The sequence below is a fragment of the Anabrus simplex genome, chromosome 2 (assembly GCF_040414725.1).
Source record: "Anabrus simplex isolate iqAnaSimp1 chromosome 2, ASM4041472v1, whole genome shotgun sequence".
Taxonomy (NCBI): Eukaryota; Metazoa; Arthropoda; class Insecta; order Orthoptera; family Tettigoniidae; genus Anabrus; species Anabrus simplex.
This window is the reverse complement of record NC_090266.1, coordinates 884,411,006-884,433,259: the sequence shown is the minus strand read 5'-3', so window position 1 is coordinate 884,433,259 and position 22,254 is coordinate 884,411,006. Positions and strand designations below refer to the sequence as shown.

Below are 22,254 nucleotides of genomic sequence, written 5' to 3'. Positions count from 1 at the left end.
ACCAATATCAGAGAAGCTGTAGAAATTCAAACACACCCGAATAACTTCAATAGAACTAAGGTTAAGTTATAAGTAGGTTCCCACCTTCCAATACTTATCAATTTCTATATAACAGTTTTATTAATTACATGATATAAACCAGCTTAATCTCTCGGACATGTTTCGTTCCGATTATGGAACATCTTCAGCTAAAAGATTTGACAAAATGGCAAGACAATTAAAACACATGTGATAGTTATGATTATACAATAGCTAAAAGATTTGACAAAATGGCATGAAAATTAAAACACATATGATAGTTATGATGATAAAATAAAATATTCATTCATGTTGGTTAAAATTTCAACAAGTCAGTGTCCAAGTTGACTACGTAATCACAAATAAAGATGGTGGCAGGTACATCACAAATGTAAAGGTCATCCTTAGTGAAAGCATGGACAGTGATCACAGATTGTTGGTAGTAGACTTCAAACATAAGGCAAATGAAACGCAGAAACTTATTACGAAAAAACCAAGGGTTAAAACTTGGTAGTTGCATGAAGTCCAAATAAAGGAAGAATACAAACTAAGGATTCAACAGAGTTTGCCGAAGTGTGAAGTAACCAGCGTTAATGAAGAATGGAAGGCATTCAAAGACACTTTTGTGGGAGAAGCCAAAAACCTATGTGGAGTTACAAGTTCTATCAAAAGAAAAAAGGAGACACCATGGTGGAATGATAGAGTGAAAACAGCGGTGAAAGAAAGAAACCAAATAAAGAAGGCACAGGACAAGGAAAAACAAAAACAGGGACAAGAACGAAATGAACAAGAAATACAAAGACTTCAAGGAGTATACAGGAACATGAAACTTGCTGTAAAGAACATTGTAAGGGAAGAAAAAGAGAAGAAATGGAATAAGTTTGCAGACAAACTGGAAGAGGACAGTACAGGAAATACGAAATTGCTATACAGAGTAGTGAAAAACAAGCGGAGGGATCAAGAGACCATAAAAGCAATAGAACGTGATGATGGAACTCTGGCACAAGAAGAGGGAGAAATTAAACAAGAACTCAAGATCTATTTCGAAAAGCTGCTGAATGGAGATACAGAAAACATAACAACGGATAGAGGAGAGCCAAGTTGACGAACCACAACTGAACCACCAATTACATGGCTTGAGGTTGAAAATGCGCTCAAGAGCATGAAGAAAGGAAAGGCAGTGGGCATAGATGAACTAAGTGCAGATATGCTGAAAGCAGCGGGAATTCCAGGAATCCAATGGCTCTATAGACTGCTCAACAAGATATGGGAGGAAAATACTATTCCTGAGGACTGGAAGATGGGCATCATTGTACCTCTGTTCAAGAAAGGAAGCCGGCGAAAATGTACTAATTACCGTGGTATCACACTACTGTCTCATGTCCTGAAAATATTGGAAAAAATAATAGAGACCAGAATCAGAGATATTGTTGAACAAATTTTGGAAGAAGAGCAGTATGGTTTCAGACCAGGAAGGTCAACTACAGACCTTATATTTGCAATTAGGATGCTAATGGAAAAATACTGGGAGAAGAACAAGCCTTTATTTCTAATATTTTTGGACATTGAGAAAGCATACGATAGTGTACCAAGGGAAAGAATTTGGCAATGCATGAAAGAACTTCAAGTGCGAGACAGCCTCATAGACAAAGTGAAAATGTTGTATAGTGGGAACAGAAGCTGTATTCAAGTAGGATGTGGTTTGTCGGACTGGTTTGAAACAAAGAGAGGAGTGCAGCAGGGCAGCTCATTGTCACCACTTCTATTTATTATTGTAATGGATGTAGTAATGAACTCTATTAAAAGGAAAGAACATGGAGATATCAAAGCCTTCACATTTGCAGATGATGTTGCGATCTGGAGTGACTCAGAAGAGGAATTGGGAGAGAGAATACAAAGCTGGAATGAGGAGTTTAAGAAATATGGTTTAAACATCAGCAAGACCAAGACGGTGGTGATGAAAGTGTATGGGGAAGGAGCAGAACCAATAGTCATGTTAAATGAAGCTCAACTGGACAGCGTTCCAGTTTTCAAATACTTGGGTAGCGTTATATCAAATGACAACCTAGCAAAACATGAGGTGAACAATCGAATCAATAAGGCAACACAATTTTACCACCAGGTAAGACACCTGCTGTGGGATGAGCAAATACCCATGAAAACAAAAATGACATTGTACAAGTCCTATTATACACCAATTCTTACATACAGTCTCGAAACCACAACACTGACCAATAGAGATAATTCCAAACTTCAGGCAGCTGAAATGAAATTCCTACGCACTATGATCCAGAAAACCAGGAAAGACAAGATTAGGAATGAGAAAATTAGAGAAGAAGTAGGAATAGATGATTCTCTCCTCAATAAGATTCAGATATCAAGACTGAAGTGGTTTGGTCACATGAAGAGGATGCCAGTAAACAGAACTGCAAGGAAGGAATTTGACAGAAAGGTAGAAGGAAGACGACCCGTGGGAAGGCCACGAAGGAAAAGGATAGATTTAGTTAAGAGCGATGTACTGCTGAGAGGTCATGATTGGGACAAGTTGGTGGAGGAAGAATGGTACAAGGACAGGATGAGATGGAGGAGGCTCATATACCACACCCGGGAAACTGGAGATGGTTTAGGATGATGATGATGATGATGATGAGTGTCCAAGTGACGAAGTAAAATCGGCGAAAAGGTTCTTCTTTATGTTGGAGACATGTATATTTGTTAATCTTGAAGATAAAATTAGAGATATACAAGATTTTCTTAACGTATAGTTATCGGGGGAACTCTTGATAAAACAAGCATAGTTGAAGTTGCGCTGCACTTGGACTATTAAAATGAGTCTGAAATGAGAGGAGAATGAGTAAAAAGGAGGATATTTTAAAGGAGAAAACCTTGTAAAAATGTATGTTCGTGAGAATAAAGGATAATGGAGTTGATTACCTTATAGTCGATAGTGTCATATTTGACGTCCTCCCTTATGCCGTCTCGTTAACTGACTGAGTTCTGTGTAGGTATGTGAGGTGCTAGCGGTGGGCAGGGAATATCGGAAGGAGAGGTAGGTGAAGTGAGGAAAGCGGGTGAAATGTTGTGTAGGGTGGAGCTAACTGAGGAGTGGCGCTGTGATAGGCTGGGGGAAACGGAAGGAAAAGTAGGGGGAATATTGTGTCCGGTGGAGCTAATTGGAAGGAGGTGTGTTGGTTGTTTGTTGGGATCCTTTTTGATGGTTTTTCTAGATGAGTCTAATTTGGTAGCCTCTTCTAATAATAGATTGATATTTTCCGTGATTTCGTTAATATTCTGGCTGGGATTTCGTTTCTGATCAATCTCAATATAGATATTTTCAAGAATATTCATTAATTTGCCTTTGTTTAACATCTGTAGAATGGTCAAGTCCCTTTCTACTGATGTAAAACTGTGTTTATATTCGGTCATATGAAGACTCACGGCCGAGTACTTCCTATGTTTTTCGGCATTCTTGATATCTTACTAAGAAATTACGGTCTGTTTGCCCGATATAAGAATTGGCACACAATTTGAGCATTTAAGCCTATATATCCCCGAATTTAAATATTTGTTATTACTTGCAATGCTTTGGTGATTGAAAATTAAACGTTGATTGTTGTTATTGGTGCGAAAAGCAATTTTAAAATTGAGTTTCTTAAAAATATTAGTAATCTGGTAAATATTCCCATTATTATAAGTAAAAGTGGCAAAGTTTTTCTTTTTATGTTCTTTTACCAGCTGCGTTTGAGGTTTATTCTTAATTTTATTCATTAATCTATCTATGTAGTGTTTTGTGTATCCATTGCTTATTGCTATTTTGTAAATGAGATTAATTTCTTTTTGGAGATCGTTTTTGGACAAGGGAATGTTAAAGGCTCTATTTAACATGCTTAAAAAGGAACTCCTTTTATGTGCCTCAGGATGGTACGAATCTTTTCGTATGGTATTTATAGTTTGAGTTGGTTTTCTAAAGATTATAAAGGACAACTTTTCTTCTTTCCTTTCGACTGTTAAATCAAGGAAATTTAGTTTTTTATTGTTCTCAGTTTCGAACGTAAATTTTATGAAAGGGCCTAAACTGTTGATTTGGTCTAATAAATTAGTGCTACTATTGATTTGTTCATCTATAATTGCAAAGATGTCATCAACAAACCTTAGCCAGATAATGATCCTTTTTAGTCATTTAAAATTTTGTGTTTTTCTGAGTGATCCAGGTATATTTCAACAAGGATACCTGATCCTGCAGATCCCATAGGGAGACCACTTTGTTAATATACTGTGTTATTGAAGGAAAAGTAATTATTGTTAAGTGTAAATTCTAGGAGTAACATAAATTCTTCTATTTCATGGTTACTAAGTTTCCTGTGTGTCCTTAAGTTGTTCTTAATTATATTTAGAGTTTCTTTTGTGGGGATCTTACAATACATATTAGTAACGTCGAATGAGTTCAAGGTAAAAGATGGTTTTAATTTAGTGTTCTTAATAATTGTACAAAATTCTATTGAATTACTGATTGTGGTTCTGCTTTGGAAAGTATAGTGCTTTTTTAGAATGCTATTGATAAATTTAGAGGTTTTGTAGGTGGGGCTGTTTTTGAAGTTAATGATTGGTCTTATGGGTATGTCAGGTTTGTGTATTTTAGGCAAAGCTCTTGCTGTTGGTAGTCTTGGATTCATATTAATTAGGCTTGATATTTCATTCTTATTAAGGATGAAATTAATATTTTTAAGTATTTGTTTTAGTTTTCTTTGGACAGAGTTAGTCGGGTCTGACGTTTTCGAGGACAAAGAGTTACAGATTATCAACAAAGGACCCAAACATAATTGGTCTAATCCATACAACCAAAAGCAATACATAACAACCATTTGCTGAAATAGAACAAGTCATAGCTCAGCTTCCAATAGATCAACAACTTGAAACTAAATTTGAAGTCAAAAAGAAACTTCAAGAATTATTTGAAGATCAGAAAGTTAACACACCCCATTTACCTTCTACAGACATCAAACGCTTAAAACAAAAAATAAAAGATAATGACCTTATAATCACAAAGGCGGATAAAGGTAATGTGTCACTTATTATGCACAAAAAAGAATACATAGAAAAAACCAAAGCATTTTTCTCAGATAATACTTTCACAAAAATTAAAAAAGACCGGACTAACTCTGTCCATAGAAAACTAAAACAAATACTTAAAAACATTAATTTCATCCTTAATAAGAATGAAATATCAAGCCTAATTAATATGAATCCAAGACTACCAACAGCAAGAGCTTTGCCTAAGATACACGACATACCCATATAACCAATCATTAACTTCAAAAACAGCCCCACCTACAAAGCCTCTAAATTTATCAATAGCTTTCTAAAAAAGCACTATACTTTCCAAAGCAGAACCACAATCAGTAATTCAACAGAATTTTGTAAAATTATTAAGAACACTAAATTAAAACCATCTTTCAACTTGAACTCATTCGACGTTACTAATATGTATTGTAAGATCCCCACAAAAGAAACTCTAAATATAATTAAGAACAACTTAAGGACACACAGGAAACTTAGTAACCATGAAATAGAAGAATTTATGTTACTCCTAGAATTTATACTTCAATAATTACATTTCCTTCAATAACACAGTATATCAACAAAGTGGTCTCCCTATGGGATCTGCAGCATCAGGTATCCTTGCTGAAATATACATGGATCACTTAGAAAAACACAACATTTTAAATGACTAAAAAGGATCATTATCTGGCTCAGGTTTGTCGATGACATCTTTGCAATTATAGATGAACAAATCAATAGTAGCACTAATTTATTAGACCAAATCAACAGTTTAGACCCTTTTATAAAATTTACGTTAGAAACCGAGAACAATAAAAAACTAAATTTCCTTGATTTAACAGTCGAAAGGAAAGTAGAAAAGTTGTCCTTTACAATCTTTAGAAAACCAACTCAAACTATAAATACCATACGAAAAGATTCGTACCATCCTGAGGCACATACAAGGAGTTCCTTTTTAAGCATGTTAAATAGAGCCTTTAACATTCCCTTGTCCAAAAACGATCTCCAAAAAGAAATTAATCTCATTTACAAAATAGCAATAAGCAATGGATACACAAAACACTACATAGATAGATTAATGAATAAAATTAAGAATAAACCTCAAATGCAGCTGGTAAAAGAACATAAATGAAAAACTTTGCCACTTTTACTTATAATAATGGGAATATTTACCAGATTACTAATATTTTTAAGAAACTCAATTTTAAAATTGCTTTTCGCACCAATAACAACAATCAACGTTTAATTTTCAATCACCAAAAGCATTGCAAGTAATAACAAATATTTAAATTCAGGGATATATAGGCTTAAATGCTCAAATTGTGTGCCAATTCTTATATCGGGCAAACAGGCCGTAATTTCTTAGTAAGATATCAAGAATGCCGAAAAACATAGGAAGTACTCGGCCATGAGTCTTCATATGACCGAATATAAACACAGTTTTACATCAATAGAAAGGGACTTGACCATTCTACAGATGTTAAACAAAGGCAAATTAATGAATATTCTTGAAAATATCTATATTGAGATTGATCAGAAACGAAATCCCAGCCAGAATATTAACGAAATCACAGAAAATATCAATATATTATTAGAAGAGGCTACCAAATTAGACTCATCTAGAAAAACCATCAAAAAGGATCCCAACAAACAACCAACACACCTCCTTCCAATTAGCTCCACCGGACACAATATTCCCCTTACTTTTCCTTCCGTTTCCCCCAGCCTATCACAGCGCCACTCCTCAGTTAGCTCCACCCTACACAACATTTCACCCGCTTTCCTCACTTCACCTACCTCTCCTTCCGATATTCCCCGCCCACCACAAGTGCCTCACATATGTACAGAGAACTCAGTCAGTAAACGACACGGCGTAAGGGAGGACGTCAAATACGACACGATCGACTATAAGGTAATCAACTCCATTATCCTTTATTCTCACGAACATATATTTTTACAAGGTTTTCTCCTTTAAAATATCCTCCTTTTTACTCATTCTCTTCTCGTTTCAGACTCATTTTAACAGTCCAAGTGCAGCGCAACTTCAACTATGCTTGTTTTATCAAGAGTTCCCCCGATAACTATACGTTAAGAAAATCTTGTATATCTCTAATTTTATCTTCAAGATTAACAAATATACATGTCTCCAACATAAAGAAGAACCTTTTCACCGATTTTACTTCGTCACTTGGACAATGACTCGTTGAAATTTTAACCAACATGAATGAACATTTTATTTTATCATCATAACTATCATATGTGTGTTAATTTTCGTGCCATTTTGTCAAATCTTTTAACTATTGTATAATCATAACTATCATATGTATTTTAATTGTCTTGCCATTTTGTCAAATCCTTTAGCTGAAGATGTTCCATAATCGGAACGAAACATGTCCTAGAGATTAAGCTGGTTTATATCATGTAATTAATAAAACTATTATATAGAAATTGATAAATATTGGAAGGTGGGAACCTACTTATAACTTAACCTTAGTTGTGTTGAACCAACACGGGATAAAATGTGAGATTTATAAGCTGTAATTTCAATAGAGATGAGAGATGGAATTACTATCATCTAGGACCTGTTTCATAAAGCTACAAGTCTTCAAGCATACAAGCTGTAGTAACAAGTGGATGTTTCTACACTTGTAGGAAATTTTTGTTTCATAAACAAAATTTCTACAATTGTAAGGTTGGTACATTTCACTACAAGTCTTACAAGTCAGCTGATTTCTGTGAGAGAGCCAAGTGGCATCAAACATGAGTAACCCTAAATAGCAACAAGTTGCAAATAAAATTTTAATCCTGAATAAAACCAGGGAAGCAAAGGAAATTTTGTTTGGAGCTTTCTCTACTTCACTCATGAAAGAAGACAAAGTGGAAGAATATTCATGATATTGCCTTATCTTTGGAAGAGAATTTCCTCTGAGGGTTCACCTCACCCCACAGATTATCTGGAAATTGAGAGGAGAAAGAAGACAGCCCTTCAGAATGAACTGTTAGAAATAAAAATCTATAAATCAAAACTGGAAGCTTTGAAACTTGAGAGAGACTTGGGCCTACCCAAGTCTCAATACACAAAAGACCTTACAAAGTGTGATGAGAATGTAAAAGAGGAGGGGTATATTATATCTGAACAAATTAAGTGGCTGACGAAGCTAATGTATGATTTTGCATTCATATTTAATTATTTTCTCCTGTATATTAAACGTTAAAGGGGTTTGTCTGTGTCAATAACTGCCTTTTATATGACATTATGTCCCTTAACATTTTAGGTAAGCTTTAATATCATGCAAAATGACTAATGAGTTAATGTACATAGTCAAAATCTAGTTCATCGTTTCCATTTTCAACAGGTTCTATGTTCATCACATTCTGATCTTAAAGTTCTCTTGAAATATTACAAAGTGGTTAGAACAGAGTGCCTTTATGGTGCAGAAACCTTGACAAGGATGGCTGACCCAGTCCTTGAAAAAAGAGACAGAAGATTCTTACGAAAAATCTTAGGCCCAAGAATGTCGACAAGTGACCCAAGACATTTCTGTAAAGATCAAGTTCGGAGCTCTACAAGACAGTAGAAAGAATCACGACTGCGATGAGGAAAAGGAGACCGATGTTTTATGGGCATATCAAAAAAATGAACCCTGAGAGATTGGCCAACAGGATACTTCTTCTGCACGAAAAGTGGAAAAAACAACTGGGATGGCTTACAAAGGTGCACAATGACTTGGCAGAAATAGGTATCAAGGAGGAGGATATAAAAGAAAGGACACCATTTAGGAAGAAGGTTGAGGGAATGAGGGATGCGTCTGAAGAGCAACATGCGAAGCCGCGGAACATCTCGGTGGAAGAACGAGCAAGAAGTCAAAGACTCAAGAATCTTTGGTGAGAGTGTAAAGAGAAGGGTATCTGCCTGATAGAAGGAAGACTGTGTAAAGGTGGCCCACAGGTGGCCGTATCAATAAATAATAATAATAATAACAAAGTGTAATACAACAAATAAAAATCTTACCTGCAAAAGTAGGATTAACTCTAAGATAACTGAGACATGGAAATTTCTCTTTTAAGATTCCAATAGCAACTTCAATTATACGTGTTGTTGACTTATGAGCTTTATTACAACACACAACGGCAGGGTCATTTATATTATCCAAGACAGGTGTAATGAGCCATTCTTTCAGTGGGTACCCTGAATCACCAAGAAGAATAGCACTTCAAAATGGATGCCAACCAGCATCAAAGTGTTGAGAAAGAGTGCTGTTTCTTACTACGCGTGCATCATGCTCACTTTCAGGCCAGTTAGCACTTGCATAGTAAAACTTAAGATTTGGTCCACACACTACCATGCAATTTATAGAATTGTTCCCATGCCTATCAATAAAGTCGTTCTCATGCCCTACCGTACGGGCATCAATGTTTATTAGCGTTCCATCAAAAAATCCACATACTTGAGGCATATGAACAATAGCATGGAACCTTCGAACTATGCGGCCAGTTTCCTCTGGCCAGTTAACAACTGTCTGAAACTGGACAAATATTCACTGCATTCACAACTGCACACTCTAGATTTTGATACACCATGCATATCACCTATTGCATGATACTGCCCTCCATTTCATAACCAGTGTAATGCTATAAAGTAACTGTTATTTTGGGGATAGAGCACAGTTCCTGTTAGTTGCATGTTGAAGTTGATTACCTACATCTTATAGGAATGACTCCAGTTTTAATGAACTCATTCTAAATCTTTCATTGTATTTATAAAAGCTTGTGAAAACCACGTTAATCCTACTTCTGAAAGTTCCTTTACGTCTTTGTCCATCCCCTATTATATCTTCATCACTATCCATTTCCACACAAAGCTTGAAAACTAATTGATTATTGAGTATTTAACAGCAAATTACACAGACTTGTATCCAACCTTACATGTCTAAAACAACTTGTACGAAAAATAGTATTTTCTACCAGTTCTTGTACTTTACAAGTATCTTTATGAAACACAACATGAATTTTGACTTATTGACAAGTCATGTAGCTTGCATAAATACACTTTTACCTACAAGTGCTTCAATGAAACAGGAATTAATTTTTTCCAACAACTTGTATGAAAAATTACTTGTAACTTGTAGACTTGTGGCTTTATGAAACAGGCCCATGGTAACAGTATTATACTTGCAAAAGAAACAACTAGGTGTACGTAGCCTAAGTTTATGTTAAGAAGGAAGCCAAACCAAAACCAAACCCCATGGTGCAACAGCCCCAAAAGGCCTACCAAGTGATCGCTGCTCAGCCCAAAAGCCCAGAGATTATGAGGTATCGTGGCACAACGAATCCTCATGGCCGATATTCTAGGCTCTCTAGACCGGGGCCGCCATCTTACCGTCAAATAGCTCCTCAATCATAATCACATAGGCTGAGTGGACCTTGAACCAGCCCTCAGATTTAGGTATGCTACCCCTACACCGCGGGGCTGGCTAAGAAGGAAGCCATACTTCACATTTATATTTAAGTTCAATTTACCTAAGTTAATGGAAACTTTTAATTAATAACACATGCTGTATGAAAAGTAAACAGCTAAATACATCAAGACATAAGTAACACAAGTCTGCCTAAGACTTTCCAGAAGTTGTTATTGCTACGCCAGCATTGTCTTCAATACCAGACAAAACTGGATCAGCTTCTCATTGTTCCAGTAACTTCCTGGAGCCGCTGTCATGAGCCTTAAAAGGAAAGTCACATTGCTAATCAAGCAAGGTCACTATTTTACATCTATGCAATCATCAAGAAACAAGTAAAAAGAACGAAACATGTCATTCTATTTTAATTAAGTTGTTTCTTTTTTAAGTATAATACTGTTACCATATGTTTTCTTTTTAAGCTAGTTTATAAATTACTCAAATTTAGTTCCGGCAGACTGAAGAACTTAACAGTTTTAAATATATATACTGTATATATCTTGAAAGCATCTACACTATTTTAAAATGCAAGAAACAAAGTATGTTACTACTAGATACTGCAAAAGGATTATTTCATATTGTAAAAAGAGAACCAGTAAGTACTGATGAATCAACACGTGAATTACAGTGTCTATGTCTTTATGGATATATTAAAAAAAAGCAACATAGCAGGAGATTTATAAGAAATGAGAATCACATCAAAATGATTCTTATGCCTTACCAGATCTTAAACTTAAATAGAACTTACCTTTTGCCATTATGGATAATTTTATGCCGGCTAAGAGAGCCACTGGTAGCAAATCTGTAGTTACAAACATCACATACAAAGTCCTTCTCCATGGAGTGCATTTTGGAATGTGCCTAGGAAAGATATATGCAATAATTAACATCACAGTATTAAATTCCAGTTGTCACATTACCATACATAGTATCACAAACATTATGCTCCATATTTCCTGAAGGAAAAAGTATGTGGGAACAGGAATGAGACTGAAATCATAAAATGCCACAAGTTTACAGCTGAAGTTGAAGACAAAAAAAAAGTTATTTTTAGTACCTACAATAGGCCCGTTGATTGCTTTATAGAATAGAGATCGATTCAATCAGGTGCTGCATGTTCTATACGTTCAGTGGTTCAATGAACCTACTAAAATAGATACCTCTTAGTAAAATGGTTCACCAAGGGCCTATTCCTTTAATTAGCACTGCTCTCTGGAACCAGCGAAGAGATTCAATTTCTGGACTGAGGGCATTTGGCTGTGGAAGGTAAGGAGGGTGCGCATGGCGAGGGCTATGAGAAGCAAGGACAACACAGCCCAGGTATCGTTGGTGAGTGAACCAGCGATAGATATGAGCTACATTGGGAAGTCCTAAAATTAGCCGAAGCACTGTCTCAACGTAAGTGGTTAAAATTTGCTGTATGCAATAGGTTTTAAGAGGATTTTAATTTCATAGTTTTGCAGTTTTGATGTAATTAACCACAATGAAATATAATATTTTGGTAACTACAATTTGCATAGCATCAGTAGTTGTATGTAGCCTAAATTTATGCAATTAATGTAAACTTTTAATTTGTAACATGTGTAATAAGGAAGTAAACAGCTAAATATATCAAGACATAAGTAACACTAGTTTGCTTAACACGCTCTTGAAGTTGTTACTGCTACACCAACAGCGTGTTCAACATCAGACAAAACTTGATCAGCTTCTCATGATTTTGGTAACTTCCTCAAGCTGAAGCTGTGTGTCTTTAAAGGAAAGTCCCATTGCTAATCAAGCAATGTCACTATATTACATCTATGCAGTCAAGTAACCATAATTTTGAACATATTATTTTTCAAAGCAGTGAACACCCAGCTGTTTTATCCACACGCCACCACTGGTACCAATGTACGTCAGGTCAGGAATGTCCTGCTACCGTATGTGACAGCAGACTGTACTACCTTTATGGTCTGACTGAGGGTTGCGCGGCTAATACCAAACCTAACAATCTAAAGTTTGGTCCAGACCTTTTTTCAATTTGTTTTACGTTACACTGACACAGACAGGTCTTATGGCGATGATGGGATAGGAAAGGGCTAGGAGAGAGAAGGAAGCGGCCATGGCCTTAATTACGGTACAGCCCCAGCATTTACCTATTGTGAAAATGGGAAACCAACAAAAAGTATCTTCAGGGCTGCTGACAGTGGGGTTCGAAACCACTGTCTCCCGAATGCAAGCTCACACCTGTGCGACCCTCACTGTATGGTTACTTGCTTGGTTCCAAATTTATTGAGAATATCAGTAACGTATATCCTTTCTGTATCATTCAATGATATGATACGATGTAACACACAAATTTTCCTCCACCGTATCATCCACGTGTATACATATCCGAGAACTCGTATTTAATCCATGCAATGGGAAAAATAGTAGTACAATCCCACCAACTGAATTATATGATATGAAAATAATTAATAATAAAAGCATGATTTGCAATTTAATTAACATTTCATTATGAAGTACTCACCTCTTCCCATTCTCGTACTGGTAGGTTTCTTGATCTTCATTCTCTCTCTCTCTCTCCTTAGTGAAGCGAACAAGTATTCCATTTTTCTTTTACAGTCCTCAACTGATTTGTTCAGCTCGTTTCTTACCTCCTCCCACCAGTCTTGTTTTTCATTTTATTAAAATATTCTGTGTTTTGGGGCTTCTATATTATGTCATCCTTACTCACCTCCATTGTGAATATAAACATTGAGTCAAAAATACGAACAGCACTCTCTGCTGGTGACTGTGGACTCCAGCTGTTATTTGTGTGGAACAGAGTAGCAACGGTGCGATGCAAGTGAGCGAACAAGCCGTTGCACATCACAGTATCAACGTTTTGCCACAGAATGATGACATAGGGTACTGTCCACACTGATATGCAACGCAGTATGACAGAGATTCACAACAAGTGTGGACCTGCCTTACGGGAGAACCAACGCTCAGTGTAGAAGAGGTTCTCCTTTAGGAGGATGTTGAAGCTTTAATGGAGGAAATGCCATATACACTCATCAGAAAGCTGCTGCCTCACAGGTCTGGCTGCTGTTTGCCAGCTCAGTCTGCAGGTTTGGTTTGGGAGGCAGAGTTCTTTTAAAATGTCATCCGGTGGCCTTGGCGACGAGTGACTATCGAGATAACATTTGGCTAGCTGCTTTTGTGGAGTATTATAACATCACAAGTAAGAAGGCATATCAAGAGGCTAAGTTTCGTCCTGCATGTCAACAACATGTATTTATTCATATAGGACAGTGCCTTAATATTATGTACACAACATGTGATTGTAATTAAATACTAGATGTGATTAATTATTGAGTGAACTAAAGATATTTATTTAAATTTTATAAGCGTATTTTGTCAGCCATGAATAATTATTTAATGACTGTTTGGCCCAACAAGGAACATTTTAGTGTGTAATTTGAAAGAGCCTGGAAAATAATTAGGACCTTAGGATTCTGAAAAACATGGTTATTAACAACTGCTTAATAAAAGAAGTCAGCATGGATTCAGCAAGGGAATTTAACCACAGCATATTGGTCGTACAACATGCAGTTGTCCAACCCACAATGAGATCCTGTCATATAGGAGAAGAAAGTTAAGTCAACTTAATTATATAAATTTAGTTTTGGTGATAGTAATAATTTAACACCTATTCTTCTAGAAAACTGTAGACTAATGTAATGTCACCTGTCATGATTACGAAAGGATAATTTAATTATCTCAACTTTCCTTGGGTAGATTTGTTATGGTCCTATAATATAATTGATTTCAAGCAATAATCTTGAATTGTGTAGTATTTGGGTGATGAAGGTAGCTAAGCCTTCATATTTTCCCCACATGTAGTAGGAATTTGAGACACAATAACAATAATAATAATAATAATAATAATTATAATAATAATAATAATAATAATAATAATAATAATAATAATAATAATAACAACAACAACATTTCCCTTGGTTAAAATTTGTCGATAAATATGCACCTGTGACTATTTTGCAACTATTCATGAGAAGGTGAATCTTGTGACCATCTTGAATCACAATATTTATGTGATATATTGGTTAGGACGTCATTTTAAATGTGAAATTTTATAGCATCGACATGAAAAGGCTGTATGGGGACTAATAATCAGTGTTTAATAATAAACCTAAAGTTGTGCGTGATTATGTATTTAGTGCCTTAATTTATGTTCAGAGTGGTTATTTGATTTGATATGCTACCATGTGTTTGGTACATGTATAAAATGTACTGTCATGTGAATTGATCCTCCTGTCAAGTTAAGTGCTTCATCAATCAATCAATCAATCAATCAATCAATCAATCAATCAATCAATCAATCAATCAATCAATACTGATCTCCATTTAGGGCAGTCGCCCAGGTGGCAGATTCCCTATCTGTTGTTTTCCTAGGCTTTTCTTAAACGATTTCAAAGAAATTGGAAATTTATTGAACATCTCCCTTGGTAAGTTATTCAAATCTGTATCTCCCCTTCCTATACATGAATATTTGCCCCAATTTGTCCTCTTGAATTCCAACTTTATCTTCATATTGTGATCTTTTCTAGTTTTCAAAATGCCACTCAAACTAATTTGCACCGGGCCGAGTGGCTCAGACGGTTGAGGCGCTGGCCTTCTGACCACAACGTGGTATGTTCGATCCTGGCTCAGTCCGGTGGTATTTGAATGTGCTCAAATACGTCATCCTCATGTCGGTAGATTTACTGGCACGTAAAAGAACTTCTGCGGGACTAAATTCCGGCAACTCGGCGTCTCCGAAGACCGAAAAAGTAGTTAGTGGGAAGTAAAGCAAATATTATTATTATTATTATTATTATTATTATTATTATTATTATTATTATTATTATTATTAAACTAATTTGCCTACAGATGTCATTCCACGCCATCCCTCAGCTGACAGCTCGGAACATACCACTTAGTCGAGCAGCTCGTCTTCTTTCTCCCAATTCTTCCCGGCCCAAACTTTGCAACATTTTTGTAACGCTACTCTTTTGTCGGCAATCACCCAGAACAAATCTAGCTGCTTTTCTTTGGATTTTTTCCAGTTCTTGAATCAGGTAATCCTGGTGAGAGTCCCATACACTGGAACCATACTCTAGTTGAGGTCTTACCAGAGAATTATATGCCCACTCCTTTACATCCTTACTACTGTTACAAGTGAAATATGCAATCCGAGTGCAATGTATTTTTTTTTCATACTTTGTTTGTAAAATATGATATGATGTTTTATTTTTATTGATCTAACCTGTACTGTATAATGTTGTAACATAGGCATTTGTAAATAGTAGAATTCTGTCCATAGTTCCTGGAAAGATCCAGAAAGTTACATAACTTTTGTACAGGGTGCGTTACTTTGTTGGTATGTGTTCTAGAAAGTGTGTTCTGTCTATTCTGGAAAAATATGACTTTCGCGATCATGCATATTCTAGAATGTTAGTCAAAGTTCGCGATCGAAAGTATGGTTGTGATTGGTGAGTCTAGGTGGCGATAGGGAACACGTGCACGCTGATTGGCTGCCTCCAAGGCCAGTAATTCCTATATATAGTGAGCGAGGCAGTGTTCGAATGAATTCTGTATCCTGAATTCTGTCGGTCTTGGTCCATCTGTCTGCGAGCAGCCTATCTGGTTGACGTCCCCCGGTTTTCGGGATGGCGCTCTCCTCGGGTAAGCACTCTTGAATTCCGTTCCTGCTAAAATTTCCGTAATGTTCCGATTTGCTTTTCATACAGGAGTCTGCCCTAACCTCGCCTAGATTCACCAAATTAGTTACTTATGACGCCTTAGTTTTTCAGCTGGACTTACCTGTTCGTTTCCGAGGCATTCCCCTTTTGTTTCACTAAAATATGTATATTGTAGTTTAATAGTATTTCCCTTGGGGTTTGCCTCTGATAGTTCTGTATCACTTTAGGTACGCTAGTTTTTGGATAACCTGTAAATTGCATTGTACTACTGCATTGGTAACTAGATGTATAGTTGATTTGAAATTTGAGTTTACACTGCTACGAAATAAGCTATGTATATCACTGAACTTATAGCTCGTAACTTGGAATGTATTTGTAAAATTGTCTTTTAAATAATATTTTTAAAATCTAAGGATCACGGCCATTTATTTCGGAATCCGCTATCTAAGCCATGTCCATGTCTTTGGTAGGTTCCCAGCCCTTTTCATCTTCCCAGTTTGTTGTTCACTAGCTGGTCCTACTGATATTTACGTACATGTTTTGTTGGAGATCACCGTAATGTTAGCTACTGTTTTGTTCCGAGTGTGTAGTGACCTTTTATATTGTGTAGTTTGAACATAACTTCCCCTTTTAACTCTGTTTGTGCCTTGTTTTGTGTTACCCATTGTAGTAGAGGTACCAACTACAACCCCTAAACACCCTAATAACCCTGTGCAGAGATCTGTACCCTTTATTTACAATCCCATTTATGTGATTACCCCAATGAATATCTTTCCTTATATTAACACCTAGATACTTACAATGATCCCCAAAAGGAACTTTCACCCCATCAACACAGTAATTAAAACTGAGAGGACTTTTCCTATTTGTGAAACTCACAACCTGACTTTTAACCCCGTTTGTCAACATACCATTACCTGCTGTCCATCTCACAACATTATCGAGGTCACGTTGCAGTTGCTCACAATCTTGTAACATATTTATTACTCTATACAGAATAACATCATCTGCAAAAAGCCTTACCTCTGATTCCACTTCTTTACTCATATCATTTATATATATAAGAAAACATAAAGGTCGAAAAATACTGCCCTGAGGAATTCCCCACTTAATTATTACAGGGTCAGATAAAGCATCGCCTACTCTAGTTGTCTGAGATCTATTTTCTAGAAATATAGCAACCCATTCAGTCACTCTTTTGTCTAGTCCAATTGCACTCATTTTTGCCAGTAGTCTCCCATGATCCACCCTATCAAATGCTTTAGACAGGTCAATCACAATACAGTCCATTTGACCTCCTGAATCCAAGATATCTGCTATATCTTGCTGAAATCCTACAAGTTGAGCTTCAGTGGAATAACATTTCCTAAAACCGAATTGCCTTCTATCGAACCAGTTATTAATTTCACAAACATTTCTAATATAATCAGAAAGAATGCCTAACCAAAGTGTATATGCAATGCATGTCAAACTTACTGGCCTGTAATTTTCAGCTTTATGTCTATCACCCTTTCCTTTATACACAGGGACTACTATAGCAACTCGCCATTCATTTGGTATAACTCCTACCGGGCGAGTTGGCCGTGCGCGTAGAGGCGCGCGGCTGTGAGCTTGCATCCGGGAGATAGTAGGTTCGAATCCCACTATCGGCAGCCCTGAAGATGGTTTTCCGTGGTTTCCCATTTTCACACCAGGCAAATGCTGGGGCTGTACCTTAATTAAGGCCACGGCCGCTTCCTTCCAACTCCTAGGCCTTTCCTATCCCATCGTCGCCATAAGACCTATCTGTGTCGGTGCGACGTAAAGTCCCTAGCAAAAAAGGTATAACTCCTTCAACCAAACAATAATCAAATAAGTACTTCAGATATGGTACTATATCCCAACCCACCGTCTTTGGTATATCCCCAGAAATCTTATCAATTCCAGCTGCTTTTCTAGTTTTCAACTTTTGTACGTTATTGTAAATGTCATTGTTATCATATGTACATTTTAATACTTTTTTAGCATTAGTCTCCTCCTCTATCTGGACATTATCCTTGTAACCAACAATCTTTACATATTGCTGACTGAATACTTCTGCCTTTTGAAGATCCTCACATACACACTCCCCTTGTTCATTAATTATTCCTGGAATGTCCTTCTTGGAACTTGTTTCTGCCTTAAAATACCTATACATACCCCTCCATTATCACTAAAATTTGTATGACTGCAAATTATGCTTGCCATCATGTTACCCTTAGCTGCCTTCTTTGCTAGATTCAATTTCCTAGTAAGTTCCTTCAATTTCTCCTTACTTCCACAACCATTTCTAACACTATTTCTTTCCAATCTGCACCTCCTTCTTAGTCTCTTTATTTTTCTATTATAATAGGGTAAGTCTTTACCATTTCTTACCACCCTTAAAGGTACAAACCTGTTTTCACATTCTTCAACAATTGCTTTAAACCCATCCCAGAGTCTTTTTACAATTTTATTTACTGTTTTCCACCGATCATAATTCCTTTTTTAAAACTGCCTCATACCTGCTTTATCAGCCATATGGTACTGCCTAATAGTCCTACTTTTAAAACCTTCCTTTCTATCACATTTATTTTTAACTACGACAAAAACAGCTTCGTGATCACTAATACCATCTATTACTTCGGTTTCTTTATAGAGCTTATCTGGTTTTACCAGCACGACATCCAGGATATTTTTCCCTCTGGTTGGTTCTATCACTTCCTGAATCAGCTGTCCTTCCCATATTAGCTTATTTGCCATTCGTTGCTCATCCTTCCTGTCGTTCGCATTTCCTTCCCAATTGACATTTGGTAAATTCAGATCCCCGCTACTATCATATTCCTTTCCATGTCGTTTCCTACATAGCTGATTATCTCATCAAATAATTCTCGGTGTCAGCGCTACCCTTTACCTGTCTGTACACTCCAAAGACATTAAGTTGCCTATTATCTTTAGAAATGAGCCTTAAGCCTAGAATTTCATGTTTCTCATCTTTAACTTTTTCATAGCTTACAAATTCTTCTTTCACCAGAATGAATAGTCCCCCTTCCACCAATCCTATCCTACCTCTACGATACACACTCCAGTTCCGTGAGAAAATTTCTGCATCCATTATATCATTTCTCAGCCATGATTCAACTCCTATTACAATATCTGGTAAATATATATCTATTAAATTACTTAATTCTATTCCTTTCTTTACAATACTTCTACAGTTCAACACTAACGTTTTTATGTCATCCCTACTCGACTTCCAGATCTCTGTACCCTTATCACTGCTCCCTAGACAATCCTGTTTCCCTGAATGCACCTCCCTATTACCCTTCCAAACAAATTTCCTAGCTTATACGTACCACTGCGGTTTAAGTGAAGGCCATCTGAGCGCAGATCCCTACCTCCTACCCACCCTTTAGGATCTAGAAATTTCACTCCCTGTTTCTCACATACCCACTCTATAGTCTCATTTATATCCCCAATCACCCTCCAGTCAGTATGCCTCCTACACAGTATTCCACTGATAATCTCCACTTCCTTAAATTTCACCCGTGCTGCCTTTACCAGATCCCACATATCCCCAACTATGTTGGTACTTAAATCAGCTTGCCTTACGTTGTTGGTACCAATGTGAAACACTACCACCTTCTCCTTCCCCTCCTCCCTATGTTCTACTTTCCTCAATAATCTAATTCCTGACTGTAGCTGAGCCGAATTATTACTCAGATTTGGCAAGGAATAGAGGATGTGTATAGCGTATTTCCTCTAGCTGCACTCATAAGCACTTTGTGTAGTTTGTATTTGCAAGGCAAATTGATTTTGCCTCAGGTAGTTAAACACATGGAGTCTTCTCATTATAAGATAGGAGTGTGAGTATCTTCATGTCATTCGCATGAACAGATGATGCTTGTTGTTTAAAGGTGCCTAATGTCAAGGTCCTGTATTTGTCTCCCAGTATATGCTGCTATTAGGCTTCTTAATATCATGGATGCTTTTGTGTTAGTTCCAGTAAGTGATAATTCCACAAGTTCAGTCGGTACTTGCTAATATATGATGAGGATGAGATGATGATAACTGAAAAATAAGTTTATTTCTGAGTAACTTAGGCTTGCTACTTTATTGGTATTTTGAACTGAATAATGATCAACGATGTAGTTAGGATGATGTAAATTATATAATCACAGATTCCACTCCATGTGTTTATTTTTGCTTGGTGTTTTCCTACTACCTTGTATTTCCTTAGTAGTATTTGATTAGTGTGTCATAATATTTTTGCTTTGGATATGTTATTTTTACAATGGTCTCCATGGCTTAGGCGGCAGCCCACTAGTATCTCACCACTGGGTTTTGTGGTTCAAACCCGGTCACTCCATGTGAGATTTGCACTGGACTAAACGGAGGGAGGACAGGCTTTTCTCCAGTACTCCAGTTTTCCCTGTCATCTTTAATTCCAGCAGCACTCTCCAATATCATTTCATTTCATCTGTCAGTCATTAATCATTGCCCTAAATCTAAGTGCAACAGGCTTCGGCAGCCGGCACAGTTCCAATCCTCGCCGTTCAATGGGGGCTTCAGTCATTGCATTCCTGACCTGGTTAAAAATGGAAACAGGCTGTGGATTTTTATATTTTATTTTTACAACTGTGCCATTTGTGTGTACATAATTTTTTTGTGATTGTTTCTAGGATCCTATTTTGTTTGTTTTGTCCTTTTTATCTTACAACCTGCTTTATGTCGCATCGACACGGATCGGTCTTGTGGTGACAATGGGATAGAAAAGGGCTAGGATTGGAAAGGAAGTGACCGTGGCCTTGATTAATGTACAGCCTAAGTATTTGTATGAAAATGGGAAACCACAGAAAACCATCTTCAGGGTTGCCAATAATGGGGTTTGAACCCACTATCTCCCAAACCGCACAGCCACTTCCTCGGTTCCTATTTTGTTCTATGGCACTGGCGCTTGGGTTAAATGCTGAGAACTGGAAGGACTATTTCTTTTCATTTTAGAGTTAATATTTACTTTAATTAGTTGTGCTAGGGAACAGGTGTCAAATCTAATTTTTGTTAGTGAACTTAACATTAACATTATAGTTGTAGAATCAAATGTACAATCAATGACAAATTAACTGTAAGGATACTTATGACTTATCAGTAAAGCAAGATCAAAGTGTGTCAAGGACAATTATTTTGACATTTCAAAAATAAATATTGACGAATATGATTATTCTGAAACGAACTGAATCAACACCAATGTAATTAAATTTAGATAACTTCAGGGTGTTTTTAAATGTAATTTTGAATGAAGAATAGCATTTCATTAATTTAAATTTATATAATTTGAATACATTAATATTCTGATAAATGAGTGTAACATTTCATTTATTAGAAGATTTAGAGAAAGATAATATCACCCCATTTGCAGAGATTATGTTGAGTGTAACCTTTGTTTTTTGTGTTAGAGATTATTTTCCACTATCATGGATAGCTACGATGGCCAAAATGTTTATTAACAAACTTGTGCACTGATAGAAATAATTGTGCGTCATCATTCAACGTATATTAGTCGATCCTTGTACAGCCTAGGCTTCGCAAAATAATTTAATATACCAGAGGAATGTTTTAATTCTGGGCTGAATACGATTTCATTAAAAGCCATTCACCTATGTCGAGGCTTGGTAGGATATGGTGAAATAAGGAGCTTATGTCTTGAAAGCTCGGGCCATGAGCATAGGAGACCACTCGACAAATCAGCAGTACCCAGAAAACAAGACAGGAACTCCAAGCTCCACTCACCCCATGTCATATTTCTAGGATACCGGGAAAGGAGGTGAATAACCACCAGAGGCATAAGGGGGCGGCTGGTCGTGAAGTTGAAAACGCGTTAATAGAGGGGAATATACAAACTTCCACCTACCTAAAGAGCAAATACAAAAATTCTGTTGTGAGTCAGAAATTCGCAGTACTGCCATTTTAGATTTAGTGAGGATATAATGTGGCTAAGT

The 22,254-nt window shown here is 36.6% G+C and overlaps 1 protein-coding gene across 1 annotated transcript in view; it reads right to left on the bottom strand.

Annotated features, from left to right (window-relative positions):
- LOC136863722 (zinc finger protein 236) overlaps positions 1 to 22,254 on the bottom strand; it is a 795,935-nt gene that overhangs the window by 24,245 nt on the left and 749,436 nt on the right. Inside the window, exon 28 of the mRNA XM_068226059.1 lies at positions 11,281 to 11,393. Coding sequence (XP_068082160.1) covers positions 11,281 to 11,393 — 113 coding nt within the window. The remainder of the gene's footprint in view (positions 1 to 11,280; positions 11,394 to 22,254) is intronic.